General features: G+C 46.9%; 1 protein-coding gene across 4 annotated transcripts; it reads right to left on the reverse strand.

Moving 5' to 3' along the window:
• Window positions 1-9,365: 9,365 nt before the first annotated feature.
• Window positions 9,366-21,074, reverse strand: NAGA (alpha-N-acetylgalactosaminidase). Of its 4 annotated transcripts, none has more exons than XM_070253742.1 (11): window positions 20,936-21,068; window positions 20,759-20,813; window positions 18,648-18,739; window positions 17,705-17,852; window positions 17,012-17,183; window positions 16,346-16,523; window positions 15,904-15,998; window positions 14,984-15,145; window positions 13,458-13,655; window positions 12,282-12,425; window positions 9,366-11,827 (listed from the first exon to the last, which is right to left on the reverse strand). In XM_070253742.1, exons 3-11 carry the CDS (start codon window positions 18,661-18,663, stop codon window positions 11,693-11,695), a joined length of 1,248 nt encoding a protein of 415 aa, XP_070109843.1. In that variant the 5' UTR covers window positions 18,664-18,739; window positions 20,759-20,813; window positions 20,936-21,068; the 3' UTR covers window positions 9,366-11,692. The 4 variants fall into 4 exon arrangements, with proteins under 4 accessions (XP_070109843.1, XP_070109842.1, XP_023487210.1 ...); XM_070253741.1 differs by adding an exon at window positions 19,165-19,584 and having other exon boundaries at window positions 20,759-20,936; XM_023631442.2 differs by lacking the exon at window positions 20,759-20,813 and having other exon boundaries at window positions 20,936-21,074.
• Window positions 21,075-21,095: the final 21 nt, after the last annotated feature.

Raw genomic sequence — 21,095 nt, forward strand, 5'->3', positions numbered from 1 at the left:
TTCTTCAGCTTCACTGCGACCACCCCCTGGCCCTGTCTCCCTATGTCTCACCTGGACCCTTGCACAGTTGATTCCAGGCTACCTGTATACCTGTCAGGGTCTAGCCAGGAGACAGAAACCACACCAGTTATTTGAATAGAGAGAGAGTTATGCAATCATAAGCACTAGCTAAGTCCGGAGCATTTTCATCACACAAAAAGAAACCCCCCACCAATTAGCAATCACTCCTCATTCCCTCTTGTCAACCACTTATCTACTTTCCGTCTCTATGGATTTGCTTCTTCTAGACCTTTCATATATATGGGATCATACAAGTGCCCTTTTGTGTGTGGCTTCTTTCACTTCACATAATGTTTTCAAAGTCCATCCATGTTGTAGCATGTATCAGTATGGATGTACTGTATGGATTGTATAGATATACCACATTTTCTTTATCCATTCATCAGTTGACAGACATTTAGGTTGTTTCCACTTTTTGGCTATTATAAATAATGCTGCTGTGGACATTCACACATCAGTCTTTGTGTGGACATATATTTTCATTTCCCTTGGGTATATACCTGCGAGTGGAATTGCTGGGTCATTATGGTAATGTTTGACATTTTGAGGAACTACCAGACAGTTTTCCACGGTTACCAGTGGCTGCTGGTGTTGAGCATCTTTTCATGGCCTTATTGGCCACTTGTATATCTCTTTGGAGAAATGTCTATTCAAATCCTTTGCCCATTTTTAAATTGGACTATTTGTCTTTTATTGTTGATTTGTAAGTGTTTTTTATATATTCTGGATAATAGACTTATCAGATATAGGATTTGCAAATATATTTTCCCATTCTGTGTGTTGTCTTTTTACTTTCTCAGTAGTGTCCTTTGACACACAGAAGTTTTTTATTTTGATCAAGTCCAATTTACTTATTTTTTCCTTGGTTGTTTGTGCTTTTAGTGTCATATCTAAGAAACTGTTTGTTGCCTAATCCAAAGTTACTAAGAATTACACTTATGTTTTCTTCTAAGTATTTTATAATTTTAGCTCTTACATTTAGGTCTTTGATCCATTTTGAGATCATTTTTTTTGATGGTGTGAATTAGAGGTCCAAATTCATTCTTTTACATGTGGATATCTAGCTATTCCAGCACTATTTGTTGAAAAGATAATTTTTACTCATTGAATGGTTTTAGTGACTTTGTCAAAAATCAGTTGACTATAGATGTATGGGTTTATTTCTGGACTCTAATTTATAATTCATTGATCTATATGTCTATTCTTATTCTAGTACCACACTGTTTTTATTACTGTAGCGTTTGTAGTAGGGTTTGAAATAGGAAATGTGAGTCTTCAAACTTTCTTCTTTTTTGTTCAAGATTATTTTAGCTATTCTGAGTCCCTTGCTATGTAATTTCAGGACCAGCTGTCCATTTATGTATAAAGGCCATTGAAGGGCTGGCCCAGTGGCATAGCGGTTAAATGTGCATGTTCCGCTTTGGTGGCCCGGGGTTCGCCGGTTTGGATCCTGGTTGCGGACATGGCACCGCTTGACAAGCCATGCTGTGGTAGGCATTCCACATATAAAGTAGAGGAAGAAGGGCACTGATGTTAGCTCAGGGCCAGCCTTCCTCAGCAAAAAACAAAAAGAAGAGGATTGGTAGCAGATGTTAGCTCAGGGCTAATCTTCCTCAAAAAAAAAAAAAAAAGGCCATTGAAATTTTGATAGGAATTACATTGTATCTGTAGGTCAATTTGGGGCATTTTAATAATATTAAATCTTCCAATTCACAAACATGGGATGTCTTTCCATTTGTTTAGGTGTCCAATTTCTTTCAGCAATGTTTGGGTGTTGTATTTTGTCAAATGCTTTTTCTGCATTACACATTGATTGATTTACATATGTTGAACCATCCTTGCATCCCAGGGATAAATCCCACTTCATCATGGTATGATCCTTTTAATGTGCTGTTGAATTCAGTTTGCTAATATTTTGTTGAGAATTTTTGCATCTATATTCATTAAGGGTATTGGTCTGTAGTTTTCTTTTCTTATAGTGTCCTTTTCTGCCTTTGGTGTCAGGGTAATGTTGGCCTTGTAAAATTAGTTTTTGAGTGTTCCCTCCTCTTCAGTATTTTTGAAAGAGTTTGAGAATGATTGGTATTAATTCTTCTTTAAATATTTGGTAGAATTCAGCATGGAAACCATCTGGTTCTGGGCTTTTCTGTGTTGGGAGATTTTTGATTACTGATTGAATGTCCTTACTTGTTATTGGTCTGTTCAGATTTTCTATTTCTTTATGATTCCGTCTTGGTAGGTTATATACTAAGAATTTATCCATTTCCTATAGGTTACCTGATTTGTTCCTGTGTAATTTTCACAGTAGTCTCTTAAGCTCTTTGGTATTCTGTGGTATTAGGTGTAATGTCTCCTCTCTCATTTCTGATTTTATTTGAGTCTTCTCTCTTGTTTTCCTTAGTAAGTCTAGCTAAAGGCTTGTCAATTTTGTTTAACTTTTCAAAAAAACAGCTCTTAGTTTCATTGATCTTTTCTATTGTTTTTCTAGTGTCTATTTTATTTATTTCTGGTCTGATCTTTGTTATTTCCTTCCTTCTGCTAGCTTTGGGTTTAGTTTGTTCTTCTTCTTGTAGTTTCTTAAGTTGTAAAGTTAGGTTGTTTATTTGAGGTTTTTTTTCAATGTATGTGTTTATCACTATAAACTTCCCTTTTAACACTGCTTTTGCTGCAACCCATAAGTCTTTGTATGTTGTGTTTCCATTTTCATTTGTTTCAAGATATTTTTTGATTTCTCTTTTGATTTCTTCTTTGACCCACCGGTTGTTCAGGAGTGTGTTGTTTAATTCTCACATATTTGTGAATTTTCCAGTTTTTCTCATGTTATTGATTTCTAGTTTTATACCATTGCATTGAAAAAGATACTTGGTATGCTTTAAATCTTCTTAAATTTACTAAGACTTGTTTTGTGATCTGTTATATGATGTATCCTGCAGAATGTTCCCGTGTGCTTGAGAAGAATGTGTATTCTGCTACTGTTCAGTGGAATGTTCTGTGTATCTCTGTCAGGTCCATTTGGTCTAAAGTACAGTTCAAGTCCAACATTTCCATATTGATTTTATGTCTGGATGATCTATCCACTGTTGAAAATGTGGTATTGAATTCCCCTACTATTATTGTATTGTTATCTATTTCTCCCTTCAGATATGTTAGTATTTGCTTAATATATTTAGGTACTCTGATGTTGGGTGTATATATACTTATGATTGTTAGATCTTCATGATGAGTTGACCCTTTTATCTTTATATAATAATGACCTTCTTTGTCTCCAAAAGCTGTCTCTACAGTTTTTGGCTTAAAGTCTGTTTTGTCTGATATAAGTATAGCCGTTTCTGCTCTCTTTTGGTTTCCACTTGCATGGAATATCTTTTTCCATCTCTTCACTTTGGGCCTATGTGTGTCCTTAAAGCTGAAGCGAGTGTCTTGTAGGCAGCATATAGCTGGATCTTGTTTTTTTTTAATCCATCTAGTCATTCTATGCGTTTTGATGAGAGAATTTAATCCATTTACATTAAGAGTAATTATTGATAGATAAGGACTTACTAATGTCATCTTATTGTTTTCTAACAGTTTTATAGTTCTCTTGTTCCTTTCTTCCTCTCTTGCGGCCTTCCTTTGTGAGTTAATGATTTTCTACACTGGTATGCTTTGATTCCCTTCTCTTTATCTTTTGTGTATCTACTGTTTTTTGTGGGATTTTTTATAGTTTAGGTTTTTGTCTTGTGGTTACCATGAAGCTTACATTAAAACATCTTACAGATACAACAGTCTCTTTTACATTGGTAACAACTTTACTTCAGTTACATACAAACAACTCTACCCTTTTACTCCCCCTCCTCTAAGGGTTTTGATGTCACAGTTTACCTCATTTTTATTGTGGATTCATTAACAGATTATTGTAGCTATAATTATTTTTAATACTTTTGTCCTTTAACCTTTATACTAGAGTTAAGCGGTTAACACACTGCCACATTACAGTATTAGAGTATTCTGAATTTGACTATATACTTAACCTTTACCAATGTGTTACATATTTTCATGTGCTCATGTTACTAATTAGTAGGCTTTCGTTTCAGCTTGAAGAACTCCTTTCAGCATTTCTTGTAAGGCACATCTCGTGGTGATGAACTCCCTCAGCTTTTGTTTGTCTGGAGTAATCTTTGTCTCTCCTTCATTTCTGAAGGACAGCTTTGCCAGGTCAGAGTACTCTTGGTTGGCAGTTTTATTCTTTCAGCACGTTGAATGTATTATCCCCCTCTCTCCTGGCCTGTGAGGTTTCTGTGGAGAAATCCACCGACAGCCTTATGAGGACTCCTGGTAAACTACAAGCTTCTTTTCTCTTGCTGCCTTTAAGATTCTTTGTCTTTGATTTTTGGCACTTTTGTCATAATGTATCTTGGAGAAGATCTCTTGAAGTTGGATTTGTTTAGTGACCTATGAGCTTCATGAACTTGAATACCCAAATCTCCCCCAGGTTTGGGAATTCTCACCCATTATTTCTTTAAATAAGCTTTCTGCCCCCTTCTCCCTCTCTTCTTCTGGGACTCAATAATTTGCAATAAATAGCAAAAAAAAAAAAAAAAAGCAATAAATTGCTTCTTGATGGTATACTGTAGATACTTAGGCTTTCTTAACTGTTTTTCATCCTTTTCCCTTTGTTATCCTCTGACTGGATGATTTCAAAGTTCCTGTCTTTAATTCACAGATTTTTTCCCCTGATTGATCCATTCTGCTGTTGATGCTCTTGCTTGCATTTTTCATTTCACTCCTTATATTCTTCAGCTCCAGAATTTCTGTTTGGTTCTTTTTTTTTATGATTTCTATCTCTTTGTTAAACTTCTCACTTTATCCGTGTATTGTTTTTCTGATTTCATTGAATTGTCTTTCTGTGTTTTCTTGTAGCTCATTGAACTTCCTTAAAACAGCTATTTTGAATTCTTTATCAGATAAAGTGCAGATCTCCATGTCTTTGGGGTTGGTTAGTGGAAGATTATTGTGATTCATTGGTGGTGTCATGTTTCCTTGATTTTTCATGTTTCTTGAAGTCTTGTGTTGCTGTCTTCACATTTGTAGTAGCAGTCACCTCCTCCAGTCTTTTTGTTGTTATTAGCAAAACCACTTTATTCTGATAGATAGTTTTAGCTCCTCCAATCTTTACTAACTGACTTCTGGAGAGAAATCCCTTCCATCAGTCCTGCTAGGGATTCTGAGGCTTTCTCAGACCTTCTGTGGATATGCTGCCTTCACACTTTTTACTCTCTCTTGTCGCAGAATTCTTAAGCTTGTATGCCTTCTCTTGATCCTGCAACACAACAGACCATGTGCTGACAGCCTCTCTTTTGTTTTCCCAAAGGCAGAGCTAAAGCTCAAGTTTGTGGTCTCTCCCTGGCCTGCAGACTTCGGCTGGCTCTCTGCATGTGCTCACTAGCTGTCTGCCACAGCTCACTCTCCCAGCAACAACTGGGAGTGTGCAGAGAGCTGGCCACAGCGTAGGGGTGTCTGTAAGTGAGGCATGCAGAGCACTGGGGATGCCTGTGGGCCAGTTGTGGGGGATCTGCAGGCAAGGTGACCCCAGCAGCTTGTGGGCGGGCTTCTCGTTGGAGGCTGCAATGCAGTTAGTAGGATCTGCATCCCTCTAGTGCTCTCATCTCAGAAAGTCCTGCCTGCCACTCCTTCAGCCTTTTCCCACCCCCTAGTCATGCAGCTCACGATGCAGTACTCTGGATGGAGTGAGAATTGGGCCTTTTTGGCAACATCTTGCACAGCTAGGGAAGCCAGGTGCTCACTCACATGCTCTCACTTTCCCCTGTGGGAGAAATCAGGGGCCAAGAAGGTCACACGTGGCATTGAGCTGTGATGCCTTGGGAGAGGGGTGACGTGGGTAAAGTCAAACTGTTCCTCTTTCCCTCTCCAGTGCATCCACACTTGTATTTTCTTTCTCCACCAGTGTGCTAGAACTTCTCCACTGGAAACCTGGACTTCCACAAAGGCTGTCTGGTTTGTGGGTTATTGTCTAAGACAGTGTTCTCTAGGGTCTTCTGGACTGTGGCTGAGAGGCAATTTACAGGCCATTGCAGGGTCCACAGCATGGGTAGATGAGACTCCTCCTGGGTTTCTTGGTGTATGCTGCTGGATCTCACAGCTCCCAAGAGGCACTTTTGTCTGTGGATGGATGTGACATTGTTGCTGCTGAGTGTGAGGATACACCAGGGATATCTTATTCAGCCATGTGTTGACATCACCCCACTTTTTAAATTCTTACTCCTTACTCTAAATATTCACTGACAGATGACATTCTTCTTCCCTCTCTTCTTGTTCACCCTTTTATGGATGGGAATGATCTGGGGAAGAATGAGGCTGGCTCTGTTCTTGGAGCCATCTGATGTTCAGGTAAGCATGGTAAAAAAAAGTTTGGATAACATTGAATGGGAGAAAAGGAATATTACAATGTTTTTTGCATTTTACCAGGAGTCTGGAAAAAGAAGGAAGTAGAGCAAGAATCATTAATGGAAGGTTGATATGTAACTGATATACACAATCACCAACAGTGGCAGGGAGGATGTCCGTTCCTACTGACACCCAGTTCTATCCCTCTTCATTCCTCCTCTTGGGCATCCCAGGCTGGAAGATCTGCACGTCTGGATTGGATTCACCTTTTCTTTGTGTATATTGTTGGATTTCTGGAGAATGCTGCTGTCCTGTTTATGATTCAGACTGAGTGTATTCTCCATAAGCCCATGTACTGTTTTCTAGTCATGTTGGACCCTATTGACCTGGGCCTGTCCACGGCTACCATCCCTAAAATGCTGAGCATCTTCTGGTTCAGTCTCAGGGATCTCTCTCTTTTTAAATTGTAGTAAAAAGCACAATATAAAGTTTATCTTTTTAACGATGTAAGTGTACACTTCAGTAGTGTTAACTATATTCACATTGTTGTGCAATGGATCTCTAGAACTTTTTCATTTTACAAAACTAAAACTCTATACCCATTGAACAACTCCCCATTTCTTCCTCCCTCAACCCCCTGGCAACAACTACCATTCTACTTTCTGTTTCTATGAAATTGACTACTTTAGATACCTTATATAAGTGGAATCATATGGTATTTGTCTTTTTGTGATTGGCTTATTTCACTTAGCATAATGTCCTCAAGGTTCATCCATGATGTAGCACGTGACAGAGCTTCCTTCTTTTTTAAAAGGCTGAAGAATATTCCATTTTATATCTGTACACCATTTTCTTTATCCATTCATCCATCGATGGACTTACATTGATGTCTTGGCTATTGTGAATAATACTGCAGTGGACGTGAGTACAAGTTTTTTTTTTTGAACAGCCTTATTGAAATATAATTCACATACCATACAGTTCACTCATTTAACGTGTACAGTTCAGTGGCTTTTAGTATATTCACAGATATGTGCAACCATCACTCCACTTAATTTAAGGATATTCTCATTATCTCAAAAAGAAAACCTGTACCTTCCCCTTTCCCTCCATCCTCCCCACCCAGCTCTAAAGAACTACTAATCCACTGTCTCTATAGAGTTCCCTATCCTGGATTTTTATATGAATGGAATCATATATGTGGTCTTTCGTAACTGGCTTCTTTTCCTTAGCATACTGTTTTCAAGGTTCATCCATGTGGTAGCACGTGTCATCACTTTACTCCATTTTGTGGCTGAATAATATCCCACTCTATAGTTAACCACATTTTGTTTATTCATTCATCACTTGGTGGACATCTGGGTTGTTTCCACCTTTTGGCTGTTATGGATAATACTGCTATAAACATTTGTGTACAAGATTTTGTATGGACATATGTTTTCATTTCTTTTGAGTATATACCTAGATGTGGAATTGTTAGATCATATAGTAACTCTGCGTTTAATCATTTGAGGAATTGCCACACCATTTTCCATAGTAGCTGTACCAGTTTTACATTCCTACCGGCAGCGTACAAGGGTACAGGATTCCAATTTCTCCACATCCTCGCCAACAGTTATTAACTTTATTTTAGCTACCCTTTTGGGTATGAAGGGATATCTCATTGTGGTTTTTATTTGCATTTCCTTCATGACTACTGATTTGAGCATTGGCCATTTGCATATCTTCCTTGGAAAAAATTTATGTTCAGATCCTTTGCCCATTTTTTAATTGGGTCTTTCTATTATTTAATCTTTTAGTTGTCCATTTTTTGAGTTGCAAGAGTTTTTCATATATTTTAAATAGAAGTTCCTTATCAGATATGAATTGCAGACATTTTCTCCCATTGTGTTGGTTTTCTTTCTTTTTAATAATATAAGCAAATTATAGCTATTAATTTCCCTCTGATCACTACTTTCACTCCATAAGTTTTGGTATCTTCTGTTTTAGTATTTTTAGTATGTTGTGTATTCATTTTCATTCATCTCAAAGTGTTTTCCCTTGTATGTGATGACTTGCTTCTGTCTTGCTGCTTTCAAAATTCTCCCTTTGTCTTTGTCTTCTGAGAGACTGATGATGTGTCTAGGTGTGGATCTCTTTGAATTTATCCTATTTCCAGTTCATGGAGCTTCTTGGATGTGTAGATTAAGCACATCTTAATTTGATTTTATCTTAATTTGATTAAGCATCATTATATGGGAAGTTTTGAGCCATTATTTCTTCAAATATTCTTTTTGCCCTTTCTCTCTTCTTCTCATGTGTATGTTCCTATGCTGCATGGTGTCCCATAGGTCTCTGAGCCTCTGTTCATTTTTCTTCATTCTTCTTTCTATTTCTCAGGTTAATTTCAATGGACCTGTCTTCAAATTTTTTGATTTTTTTCCTGTTTGGTCACGTCTACTGTTGAGCTCCTCTAGTGATAGTTTATCTGTTATTGTACTTTTCAACTCTAGAATTCCTTTTCTTTCCTTTCTGTAATTTCTATCTCTTTACTGATATTCTCTATTTGGTGAGATATCATTTTTCTTTCCTTTGGTTCTTTAGACATGATTTCCTTTAGCTCTTTGAACATATTTAAAATAGCTGATTTAAAATCTGGTACTAGGGTAAGTTAAAACACTACAGAGCTTGCTGTTCTTACCAAGATTCTACTGTCTTTCTTAACTGAATGCTCTCTGGGTTGCTGCAAGCCTTTGGTTAATTTCCAGAGTTCTGTGAAAGTTGATTACGATGACATGTAATAGGTTTTTCATTGCTTTTATTGAGGGAGCAAATTTTCAGTGGTTCTTACTGGACCATTTTTGTTGATCCCTTGCTTGGATTTTGATTCAAACTACAGAAAGATAGTTTTGAGACAATGGCAAAAACAGAACACATACTGGTTATTAGATTATTAAACATTTTATTTGGTTGGATAGGAAAATTGTATTAAGGTCATATATATTTTTAAAAACCCTATCTGTTAGAGCTACATAGTGGTGTTTAGATTTTTTTTAATTTGCTTTCAAATACTCCAGCTCACATGCAAAGAAAAAGTATGTGTGGGAAGAGAGAGATGAAATAATAGCACATGTTGATGGTTGTTGGATCTGGGTGTTGGGTACATGGAGGTTCACTCTACCATTTTGTTTTTGTATTTGAAAATTTCTTTAATAAAAATTTTTTAAAAGACAAGGAGTACCAAACAAGGCTGCCTTGAACTGGGAAAAAAATAATTGAGTCCCTAATTAGCCTTGGGTAGAAGGGAGTAAAACAATGTCCTGGAAGATAGGCAGCGTGTATGTTGAAAAAATGAAAGTGAAAGAGAGAATCTATCAGGCACCCCCAGAATAAAAGAAGTTATACAGCAAGTAAAGACATGCAACCATCTCTGAGTCTGGAAGGCAAAGGAATTGAGTGGTCAAGCCCAGGTTGATCCCTGGCTCCAACTCCCATGTCCATGGTCTCCACCACTATACCTCACCGCATCCCAAGGTGGCAGCAAAGACTTCTTTCCTGGGGCTGGCAAAAGAAGTGTTCCCACCCGAGACTATTCTATTTGGCTTGAACAGCACTATGATAAAGACCCAAAGCTGGAGTTATGCATAGGGTGACAGGCCTCCAAGGGCAGAGGTCTGGGATGAGGTAGGCTTCTGTCCTCCTGAGTGATCCACAGCCTCAAGACACCAAGTGGGGAAAAGGAGCTTTCTCTGATAACTCTAGTCTCAATCAGTGAAGCTCCAGTAGTCTTAAATGATACTATAAAATGTGCACTTGTAAGTTTTCTACACCATACTCTAAAGACAAGGACCTCAAACCCTGAGGAGGGAGCATGGGAGATCCACCCAGAGGCCAGGATAGTGCAAGGCCTGGGGCACTGGGTGCTCTCACATTCAAAGCCCAAGGAGAACCTACCTAGCTTGCTCTGCTGCCAGCTTTCCAAATGGGGACAAGAGCCATCAGGAAGACAGGTGCCCTGCGGCTTTAGCTAAGGAAAGAGGGCTTGGGAATTAGAAACCAAGGAAAGCAGTCAAGAACCTGTCTTTCTTTTCCTTAAATACCCCTTTCCCTAGGAAGAGGAGCAGGAAATACATTTTAAGACACAAAGAGCCCGTGGACTTGTCTTTGGACAGAGCTGGGGAATCTGAATCTCCTCTGCAGACAAGTTAGGAAAGAAGAAACTAAGGGTGGGGCCATGGAACACTGCCGGGCATAGGACAAGCTGTAGGGACCCTGTGGGAGAAAGGCAGAGCTGACACCCCTGCACCCACACCCAGCCCCAGGGCGCCACTGAATGAAGCCCTGTCAGAAAGGTGAGATGAGCTGAAAGGCGCCTAAGACAGCAATGCCAAGTTCCTCAGCAGATCAGGGCCTTTCACTGTGCAGCAGGGGGGCTGGTGCGAGGGGGTAGTGGCCAGCAGACCCCGTAACATCGGAATGGGGTGAGGAAGGGCCTGGGAATATCACTGCTCTGCCTCACTGTGTTTCACCACCACTACCACTGTGTTGGGCAAAGCAGGGATGGCTCCCCAGCATGAGGCAAGTCTGGCATGTCTAGAAGTACAATCTGCAGGTTGCTTTGGAAAATGAGGGACCAGAAGATGCTATACATCTTCCACGTAAGGCGAGATTTGAAACCAGCACCCTGTGTACTGCCACCCAGAGTCCCTAACTGAAGATGCCCATGGGCCCAGGTCCATATTACAACTACTTGACTAAGGAACAGCTTTATTGGTGACCCGAGGGAGCCAAGATCACTCCCAGGTGGTGTTAGCCTGCAAGGCCTTCTCTGGGCAGGAAGCCAATCACACAGTTCATGGGAGTTCCTGACAAGAGAGCAGATCTCCACTCCTAATTGTAAGAAAAATTTCGGATTCTGATTTCAGAGTCAACAAAAAGAAGGTCAGAGGCTGGAGTCCTGATGGCTATCAGCACCCCTGCCTCTGGGGGCTCAGGAGGCTGGCTGAGTTGTTCAGCAACACCTGTGGGGCTATGCAGAGGAGGCAGGGGCAGGAAGGCTACAGGAGTTGCCCCAAGACAAGTTTCCAAGAGGGTTCACACTTGGGCTGGACGTGGATCTTGGCCCTGAAACTGCTTTTTGGGTCTGATGGGGTCAGGTCGACAAGTAGGGCTGTGTAGCAGATAACCCCACCTACTGGCCCTCGGCATGCCAAGGCTCCATGGTCTGGGCTCAGTGATGCCACCACAGCCTGTCACTTGTCCCAGCTTCTCATTGCTGGGGCATCCCCAGCTTCCTCACCGGATACAGGTACCACATCACCACCCCGGAAGGGTTGATGACCACTGTGAAGTTGGTTTCAGCCCGGAGGCCACTGATGATGTCACCCGTGTAGACGTTCTGGGCCTGCAGTGGGGAGGGACATCACCAATGCCACCATAAGAATTAGTGCAGAGACCCCTCAGAGGACGTAAAAGCCTGGACTTTGGCCTGTCTGTGCTGAGCCTCCAGACAGAAGTGGGAGCCCTGAATCTCCCATTATTTCTCCACTGGCAAAGCCAACAGATGCCCAAACACAGACAGTGGCCAAAGCCCCAGCCCACAGAGAACCTGAGGAATGAGCCAGCAAGGACTGACCAACGAGGAAGAGAACACGGCCTCAGAGCATGGGACTCATTTATACACAGTTCTGTTTGCACAGCTTGAAAACATCCGTGCAGAGAACAGCCACAGCCCTCAGTGCCCGTGCCTGCCAGAGGACCGAGGCCCACGGCTTAGGGAGGCCATGTGTGAGTGAGGACCAGCCTCAGCAATGCCCTCCCAGGGAAACCCGAAGCCCTGCAGGCAGCAGGGCACTCACCTCATACACGTTGGAGCCGGTGAAGTTGAGCTGGGCGAGGGAGGAATGGTAGCGATAAGGCATATCCGTCCTGCGGCTGAAGAAGACTAAGGCGCTGGCCTCATTGGCCAGAGGCCGCATGAACACTTCAATGTAGGATTTATCCTGGGCATGGAAGATGGATACCGGCTGGGGTCCCTGCTCAGGCGGGCCCTGACGTCCCCCTTCCCAGTCCTCCTTTGAGCCATGCAGAAGCTTGGGGGGGGGGATACCATAGCCCTTCAGCACCCCAACTTATCTAACCCTTCTTTCCTTCCTTCCCCAACTCAGCAGACGCTCCCTGATGCCAGCAGATGCCAGGCCTCATGCTACGACACAGAGACAGCTGCTGCATGAGGTCCTGCCTTAGAAAGTTCATAGGATAATAGGAGGGGTAGACGTGGAAGCTGCTGGTGCTGGAGTGAAGGGCACTGGCCAGCGGGCACGATGAACACTGCCCTGAGCTCCTGGCTCCACCATCAGGCAGGGATTAGTTACCTCCTCTGGCTATCACCTATTCCACAGGTGCCTTCTATAGTTGTGTAGATGGATTTCTTTTTACTAGAAAGGCAAAGATCTGTGCAAAGAGCACACGCTTTAACACAACACTGTTGGAGTCAAGTCCTGTGGTACCAGTTATCAATGGTGTGAGCGTGAGCTAAAGTTACTTAGACTCCTCAAGTCTCAGTTTCCTCATTTGTAAAACAGGGAAGGAGTATCTACCTTCTGAGAAAATGTACTGGAATGCCCAGTACACAGTAGGTGCTCAATAGATAGCAGATGCCAGTAGTAGTAGTCATTGTATTCCTTGGATCAAACAACTAAACTCTGGAGGGAAGCTCTAGTTCTCTGCCAGACATTACAGATGTGTGCAAAGTCTTGTGCTTCCAAACTGAGGGGCCTCGCTGTTCCCATGTGCACTTGTGTGGCCAAATTCCATGAGCTGTCCTGCTCTCACCTAGGCAAGTGAGGGACAGTTGGAACAGGTCCCTGTAGAGTCCTTGACTGAATGCCACGAGGTGGTGGGCTTGAGCAGATTTCAGAGGCCCAGCAGCCTCCCCCGACGGTGACCTCCAGGCTTGGCTCAAACTTTGCAACCGTGTTCTCAGGGGAGCCCAGTCCCTCAGCCTCCCCTTCCCTCCTCCCACATCCCAGTACCATGAGAATCCTGCGTCCCTGGATGCCTAAGGGATCCTGGTTGATTTTGATCATGAGTGGATTCTGCAGAATGTCCATGTTCTGGGCAGAGATGGTACGCAGGTCCGTGGACATGAAAAGGGGGGCTGCCAGCACCGTCCAAAGGGCCATCTGAGACTGGGCTTGCTCGAAGCTGAGGCCATAGTTCCCAACGAGCAGCTAGGGGCAGAGGAGAGGAGCAGTGAGCTCTGCCCTCTTCCAAGGTAGGCACGAGGACCAACCCTAAACTTAGAGCCGAGAAGATGGAGGCAAGAGAAGATGGAGATAGGAGAAGATGACCATATGTGGGGCCTGGTTGGCAAACAACATTCCCCCTGGTGTGGCCTTGGGGTGGGTTGAGTCACTTGCCATCTGAGCCTCAACTTTTTATTTACCAAGAAGGGGGTGATAATATGCTCTGGCCCTGTCACATGATCCAATGGGATCTTGTTACCAAAAGCGTTTATAAACTGGAAGACACAAGTCAAGAAATACACCCAGGGTGGCAACGGTAGGAAACCAGACCTGGACAGAGTGTCTGCTCCTGCCATGAGCCCTACATGAGCCCTAACCACAGCTGACTGGACCAATGGGGGCTTGTGACCCAAAGGCAACCAATCCACAGATGGGCCACAAACGATTATTGCTAATGCAACACGGTTACATACTTAGTGACACCAGTTTTACTAAGCACTGAAAATATCCCAAACTGTGTCAAGAATTTTAAAGGGTCACCCATTTAACCCTTAAAACAATCCTATATAAGGTAGCTATTATTATTAGTCTCATTTTCCAATTGACAAAACTGAGGAACAGAAAAAACTGAGTCACTTGCCCAAGGTCTGTGGCAGAGCTGGAGCTAGAACTCTAAAGCAGGCCAATTTCTGTTTCTCCAGGCACCCCTCCATCTGGCCTAGGATTTGTAATTATTCTAATCATCACTGGTAGTAAAAGGCTTGTTGACTAAGTGAAGAGATAGCTATAAAACTCTAAGATAAACTGCAAAAAATGTTAAGTCCCCAGGGCTATGAATGAGGTAGGTACACGGGGTGAGTTCCGCCTGCGGAGACTCTGCGGGAGGGTAGCAGGGTGCAGGGCATTGAAAGAAGGGCCAGAGGCAAACGGGGTGAGGGCAGTGTAGGAGGGCAACAGCAAGAGAGGGTGGAATATTCACGAGCTTCACCCTGCAGAGGAATAGCATCTCACACGAGTCACTACAGACTGAGTTCTCAATTTTCAAGGAACATCAGAACTGCCTGGGAAGTCTGTTAACAATGGGCATTCCCAGGCCTTCCCCCAACTTTCTGATCCCAAAGGTGAGCGTGGGGCCCTGGGAACAGAACTGTAAAAAAGCTCCCAAGGCAAGTCTACTCCAGCTAGTTCAAGGACACGTTTCAGAGACGCTGATCTAGAACCTGGCAGTGAGCCTCTTGGAAGAGAGCACAGGGCAGCAGGGAGCAGCTCTGTCATGGATGTGGGCTTTGGGACATCCCCCTCCATGCTGGTACCATGTCTGGGTCATTCCAGTGTCCAGGGCCCGCCACTGGCTGCAGTATGTCCTGGTGCTCCACAAACCAGTTCAGGATGGAGAGCACGCTCCTCCAAGAGTCCTGGATGTCGTCATAGTTGCGCCAGAGGTTGCAGATGTCTGCCAGCAGACTGTAGTTCACCTGGATGTTGGCGGAAGGCAGAGTCCAGTACCAGAGTCACACCCTGCTGCCCAGAAGCCCGCACAGGGCCTGGGGAGGCTCAGCAGGAGACACAGAGGGTGGGGAAGGGGGAGGAAGAGAACAGGTCCTGAGCTTGTTCCTTGACCAAAGGATGAGGAAGGCCTCAGAGAGAGTAGCCCTCTTCTGGGGCTGCCCAGGCCTCCCCTCCATGCGTGCTGATGCCAGAAGCCTACCCTGCCCTCTCATGTCAGCTGGGATCAAGCCCAGGCTATGGGCCTGGGCTGGTGTATCCACAGCATCCCTACCTCACATCTTCCCCCATGTTCTCTCAGCGAGAGTCCCACTACTTGCCACCATCCTCCCTCAGATCTGCAAGTCTGATCCCACCCTTCTAGTGTCTGAGAGGCTGAGAGGACCCACAAGGCCCTCAGAGGCTTGGCCCCACTTGCCTGGACTCACCAGCCTTCTGGATCTCCTTGCCCACTCGGTACCACCCAGGATTCTGACCACTTGCTGGATGCTGTGTGTCAGCACATCACTTGTGGTTCCCCTGACTTGGATGCCAACCCCTTCACCCACCTGACAAGTGTCTCCTCTTCTAAGACCCTGGGCTGGCTGAGGCCCCCCTAGGGTACTTAGGATCCTCTCTCTAGCTCTACGAATCAGCACGTGGGCTACTGTGGTGAGTGCAGCCCTGACTGTGCAGGAGGCAAGGAGGCCTGGTGGGAGCAGTGCCAGGTGTGCACAGAATGGCTTACCTGGGGGGGGAGGCCCCCTTCATAGGCTGGCCAGCTGCAGGAGAAGGCGATGGGACGGCCTGTGGCATTCAGGGCAGCAGCCATCTTGGGGTACCCTGGAGAAGTCCAACTCCCATGTTTCAGGACCAAGGAGGTGCAGGAGGAAATCTGAGGCCCCAGCCCAAACCTTCTCCCACCAAATGTGAGGAAACTGGGGCTACAAAGAGGAGGTGCCTGCCCCTGTACCCAGAGCCGCAAACGCTTCCTGGGTGGGGCATGGTGCCAACCCATCTTTAGGGAGCCTGGGAGCCAAGGTCCCTCCAGCCCCTGGAAGAGGGGAATTGGGAAACACTACAGCCTAGGGCCCAAAGACAGACAAGCTCAGCCAGGTGGGCACTGGTGGGTCTTCCATGGCTACCTCTTCCTGTCTACCTGATGGCCCCCAGCCAGCTGTGGGACCCACCCTTGGCCCGTTCTTCGGGGGTCGAGAAGCAGCCATCCAGCTTCAGCATGTCCACCTTCCACTCGGCGAAGGTTTGAGCATCCTGGACCACCTTGTCTAGCGTGGTGCCTGGGTAACCCATGCAGGTGAAGTTGCCCAGGTCCGAGTAGATGCCCAGCTTTAGGCCCAGGGAGTGTGCCTGTGGGGCATCGAGGACACAGTGGGCTCAGGCAGGACCCTCAGGGAGCTGCCTCACAGGCACATCTGACCAGGCCCCACTAAAACCCTCAATGGCTTCCCAACAACCAAAGGAAAGGGTCTCAGCTTGCTTCCCTGGCCTCTGCCAACTACGGTCCTTCCTCTCCCTCCAACACACACACCTCCCATGGGCTGTTTCTTGCCTCTAGGCCTTTGCTTCTGCCATCTCCTTTGCCTCAAATGCCATCTCTCTGGTATCAGTCCAAGAACTGCCTCCTCCAGAGAACCTTCCTGAAATCCCAGGCTGGATAAGATGCCCTTCTTGGCTCTCACCCACCACAATGAGCCAAAATAGCTGCTCATTTATCTGTTTTCCCCACCAGACTGTGAGTTCTCAAGCAGGGATTGTGGAAATGAGCCCTAAGCAGGATGGCATGGAAAGAGTGGTCTGGCCCCCAGGCCAAGGGGCAGGGCTGGGATGGAGCTCACATAGTCAGCCAGGAAGTCAATGCCGTTGGGGAAACGCTTGGGATCAGGCACCAGGCGGCCTTTGGCATCTCGCCCACCAATCCAGCAGTCATCGATGTTAAGATATGTGTAGCCCAGGTCCCGCCATCCATCCTGTGCTAGTCGGTCAGCCATCTCCATGAAGAGTCGCTCACTGGCGAGGGGCAGGGGATGGGGCAGCTCAGTGGCCCGGCATGGCCCTCACTCCTCCCCCCTTCCTGAGAGCTTCTCAGATGCTCTGTGAATCCAGGCTATAAGAACCATGGTCTTGCTGTCAGCTGAACTAAGCCAGGTAACAAGTGTAAATGACACCAGGGATTGTGTCATGAGCCCTAAGGAGAGCGGAATGAAAGGAGTGGTCTGGCCCCCAGGCCAAGGGGCAGGACTGGACCACAGGTAGCATATGGAGTCTGGCCTGGCCTTAACAGTTATCTCCTTTTGAATATCTCAAGGTTGCGTCAACCACAGGGTCCTTGCCTCACAGATCTGATAGGCTCCACAGGGGCCCCAAGCAGGTCATGAGGCTGAATGTCACATGTCCCAAAAGTCACCTGTGGCTGCAGTCTTTCTGGGATGGGTGGGTTCTGACCCTGCCCTCTCTTCTAGCTGACTCTCCACTCCCTGCCCCCACACTGCAGGCCCTGGGCAAGGCTTGTCAGGCAGTGCAGACCTTACCTGATGCAGTTCTTTGGGTCCTCATCACAGTCAGTGTTGCAGCGGAAGCGTTCCCAGGCCAGCCAGCCCATGGGTGGCTTCTGAAGGAGCCCATTCTCCAGCAGCAGCACGTGGTCCACCAGGGCCAGCAAGAGCACTGCAGGAGGGACTGAGGGGACGGCTTTGAGTGGCTCCCATAGCCCTGGCCCTCACCGCACCCCATCCGCACGCTGCTCTGCCTTGCAGAGGCTGCCAGCTTGCATATTAAGGGAACCAGACTTCTGGGCTTAAGGCAGAATTGGTTCTTCCTGCAACTGCTGGCTCCTATAGTGCGCTGAGTGGGCAGATGGTGCACGGGGTAGGGCGATGTGTTTGAGCCCTGGGTCTCCAATTCCTGTTGCCACAGAGGTGCTGGAATTAACAAAAACTAACATCTGGGGTCATATCCTTTCTACACCCTGACCAGCTCCCCTCACTCCATTCATAGAACTTGACAGTACACTGTGGCCAGACTCCAGGTCTCCCGAGTCCCATCCAGGGCTCTTTGCTTTCCACCACAGACCCCCCAAAAGGCCTCAGAAGGGCTTAAGAGTTCAGCCAGGTTGGACCTGCACCCAGCCAGCTCACCTGGGTGAGCCCTTTCCCTCTTGGGCCTGGGTTCTCTTATCTATAAAACAGAGTTACTATACCGACTTTACAGGGCTGTTCTCGGCTCGTAAGATAGGGCCTCTGCACTTTTGGGGAGAGGGGGGGTGAGAGAGGAAGAGGCCTCTGGAGGGGAACTGATTCCTGGGGGGGAACATCTCCTTCTCCTTTCCCGGTCCAGCTCCAAGAATAAGAGGAACATGTCTCCCCACATACCCACATCAGAGAAGGAGGCCCAGACACCAGAAGGCTGGAGCTTCCTCCAGGTAACTCCCACCCCCAACTACCCTCCCAAAGCCATCCCCACCCGTGTAGGTACCTGTCTTCAGCAACATTGCTCTGGACTCAGCGTCTTAGGATCTGACCAGATCTGCTCCGCTTTCATCAGCTTTGTATGTTGGGCTTTGGAAGCTAAGGAACGTTAGAAAAGCACTGGGGTCACTGCTGACTAGCTAGCCCTGATGCCCTTAATCTTGGGCGTGGATCCCACACTCAGTCCCCAAGCTGCGCTCACTACCCCTACCCTCTCTCTCAGCCATCACTTCCCGGAGCCTAGGTTCTTCCTTCAGAAATACTAAATAAGGTATCTTGGATTTCAGATCTCACCCCCTCTGCGGGGCTGGGAGCCCCGAGAGCCCAAGGGCTGCCCTCTGCTGCGCCATGGCCAGAGAGAGTCGGCGACCGGCTCAAGGACGCCCCGGACGAGGGGAGGCGCCGGACCGGGACCAGGCTCCGGACTCCCACCGGGTCTGGGTTGCTGCCCCCGGCCCCCAAGGACGGCAGACCCAGCGCGCCAGCGCGGGGATCCCCCAGAGCACCCCGCCCGCGGCACTTACACCTTCTACGGCTCTGGCACCCAGCACCTCCTGCGGCCTCCGGAGCCGCCCGCCGATCGCTGTGTTCGCCTGATTCCACTACCGCGTTCCGGGGGGCGGGGCCTGGCGGCGGCCCACGTCTCCCCGCGGAGCCTATCAGATTCCCCTAGCAACGACGTGTCCCGCCCTCCAGGGGCCCCAGGCGCCCTCCGAACCTCTCAGAGCCCCGCCCCCTTGGGGCTCCCGCTCTGCGCGCTCCCGAGGCGGGCGCGAGAGGAGCGGGCGCGCGAGGAGAGGGCTTAGGGACCCGGTGTCCACCCGCCGCGCCGCGCCGCGGGGCTAGACCTTTCACCTCCGCGGGGCCCTGAGGGCGAGGATAGTACCTGGCACACTGTAGACGCTCAATAAATAGCTGGGGCGTGATACCCGCTGCGGGCTTTGCTAAGAGGAAATGAGAATGCCCTGAAGCATGGGTCATAGTAACCGCTTGAAAACGGCAGCGGAAGATGAATAGACACCACGGGAGGAAGGGGAAGAGAGCAAACCAGGTGGAGGGCACAGCTCTTGCAAAGCCAGGAGGCTCTCCTCCCCAACCTGAGACTCCGGCCACCAGTTATGCTCGTCCAGACACTTTGCATATGCCTTTCCCTCTTTCATGCATCAAAAATTGATTGAGCAACTACTAGGCGCCAAACACTTTATTCTTGGCCCCTTCACTTGGATGGCCGCTGGGCATCTCAAACATAATGGGCCCCAAACCGAACACCTGCCACCTTCCATATTTCAGGTAATGGCATCTCTCCTTCCAGGTGCTCAAGCTAAAGCCTTGGGGTCCTCCTTACCTCCTCTTTCCCTCACTCTCCACATGCAATCTCTCCGCAAACTTTGCACTCTCTGCCTTCAAAACCCACCCTGATTCTGGCCACCTCTCAAGGCTCTCCCAGCTGCCACCACAGCTCCCCTGGATTATTGCAGCAGCCTCCTCAATGGTCTGCTTCCACTTAACATTTATTCTCTCCACAGTAGCCAGAGGAATTAATCCTTTAAAACATAGCTCAGGTCACGCCTCACTCAAGACCCCGTGATGGCTGTTCATCAGCTGGAGTAACAGCCCTCACACATTCGCAAAGTCCCACCCCACACATTTTGACCCCATCTCCAACTGCTCTCCCCCTCCTCACCAGAGCCGGGCAACACTGGCCTCCTTGCAGTCCCTCAAACACAACAGGCCTCAGGGCCATTGCACTAGCTGTTCCCTCTGCCTGGAGTGCTCTCCCTCTAGATGTTGGCATGACTGGCCTCCCTCATTTCCTTCCAGGATTTCTCAAATGTCATCTTCGCAGTGAGGCCTACTTGACCATTCTATTTAAAATTGCAACCTCCCCACTCCCACAATTCCGAATCTTCCTTACCCCGCTCTACATTTTCCATGCCATTAATTACCTTCTAACACATTTATTATGGTTTATATTATTAATCGAATAAAATTTAGCAGGAGAGACAGATAATAAACAGGCAAAAAAGTATGAGTGTGGGGAAATTTTCTGTAGTGGTTAGTGCTATAATGAAAATATAACCCAGGGATGCCGTGGAGACCTGAGGGTAGGCTACTTACATGCACAGGCAGAGAGGGGACATTTGTGTCGAGACCTGACTGATGCGAAGGCGCCCTGAGGTGTCAGAGGTGAGGAGTAGGGGTGAGAAGGAAGAGCGGTCTGGGCTGCAGGAGCTGCAGGGGCAAAAGCTCTGAGCTGGGGACCAACAAGTTCGTGGGCAGGCGTTCTGAGCTCACCGGCTTCTTTGGTCGTGTCTGCCGCAGCCTTCAGCGCAGGCCGGCCCGTGGACCGAAAGCAGGCAGAGCCGGCGGGGGCCGCGGGTGGGATGCAGGCCCGCGCGAGCGGTGGAACTAGAAGGGATAAGCGGGCCGACCCCAGGGGCCTGGGCGGGTAGCC

Source organism: Equus caballus, chromosome 28 (assembly GCF_041296265.1).
Source record: "Equus caballus isolate H_3958 breed thoroughbred chromosome 28, TB-T2T, whole genome shotgun sequence".
Lineage (NCBI taxonomy): Eukaryota > Metazoa > Chordata > Mammalia > Perissodactyla > Equidae > Equus > Equus caballus.

Excerpts from the sequence above, each read along its gene's own strand:
- NAGA (XM_023631442.2), bottom strand. Across the intron at positions 15,999-16,345 it reads CCCCGAAGAACGGGCCAAGG|GGTACCCCAAGATGGCTGCT; the intron begins GTGGGTCCCACA and ends GGACTTCTCCAG. Across the intron at positions 15,146-15,903 it reads AAGGGGGCCTCCCCCCCCAG|GTGAACTACAGTCTGCTGGC; the intron begins GTAAGCCATTCT and ends GCCAACATCCAG.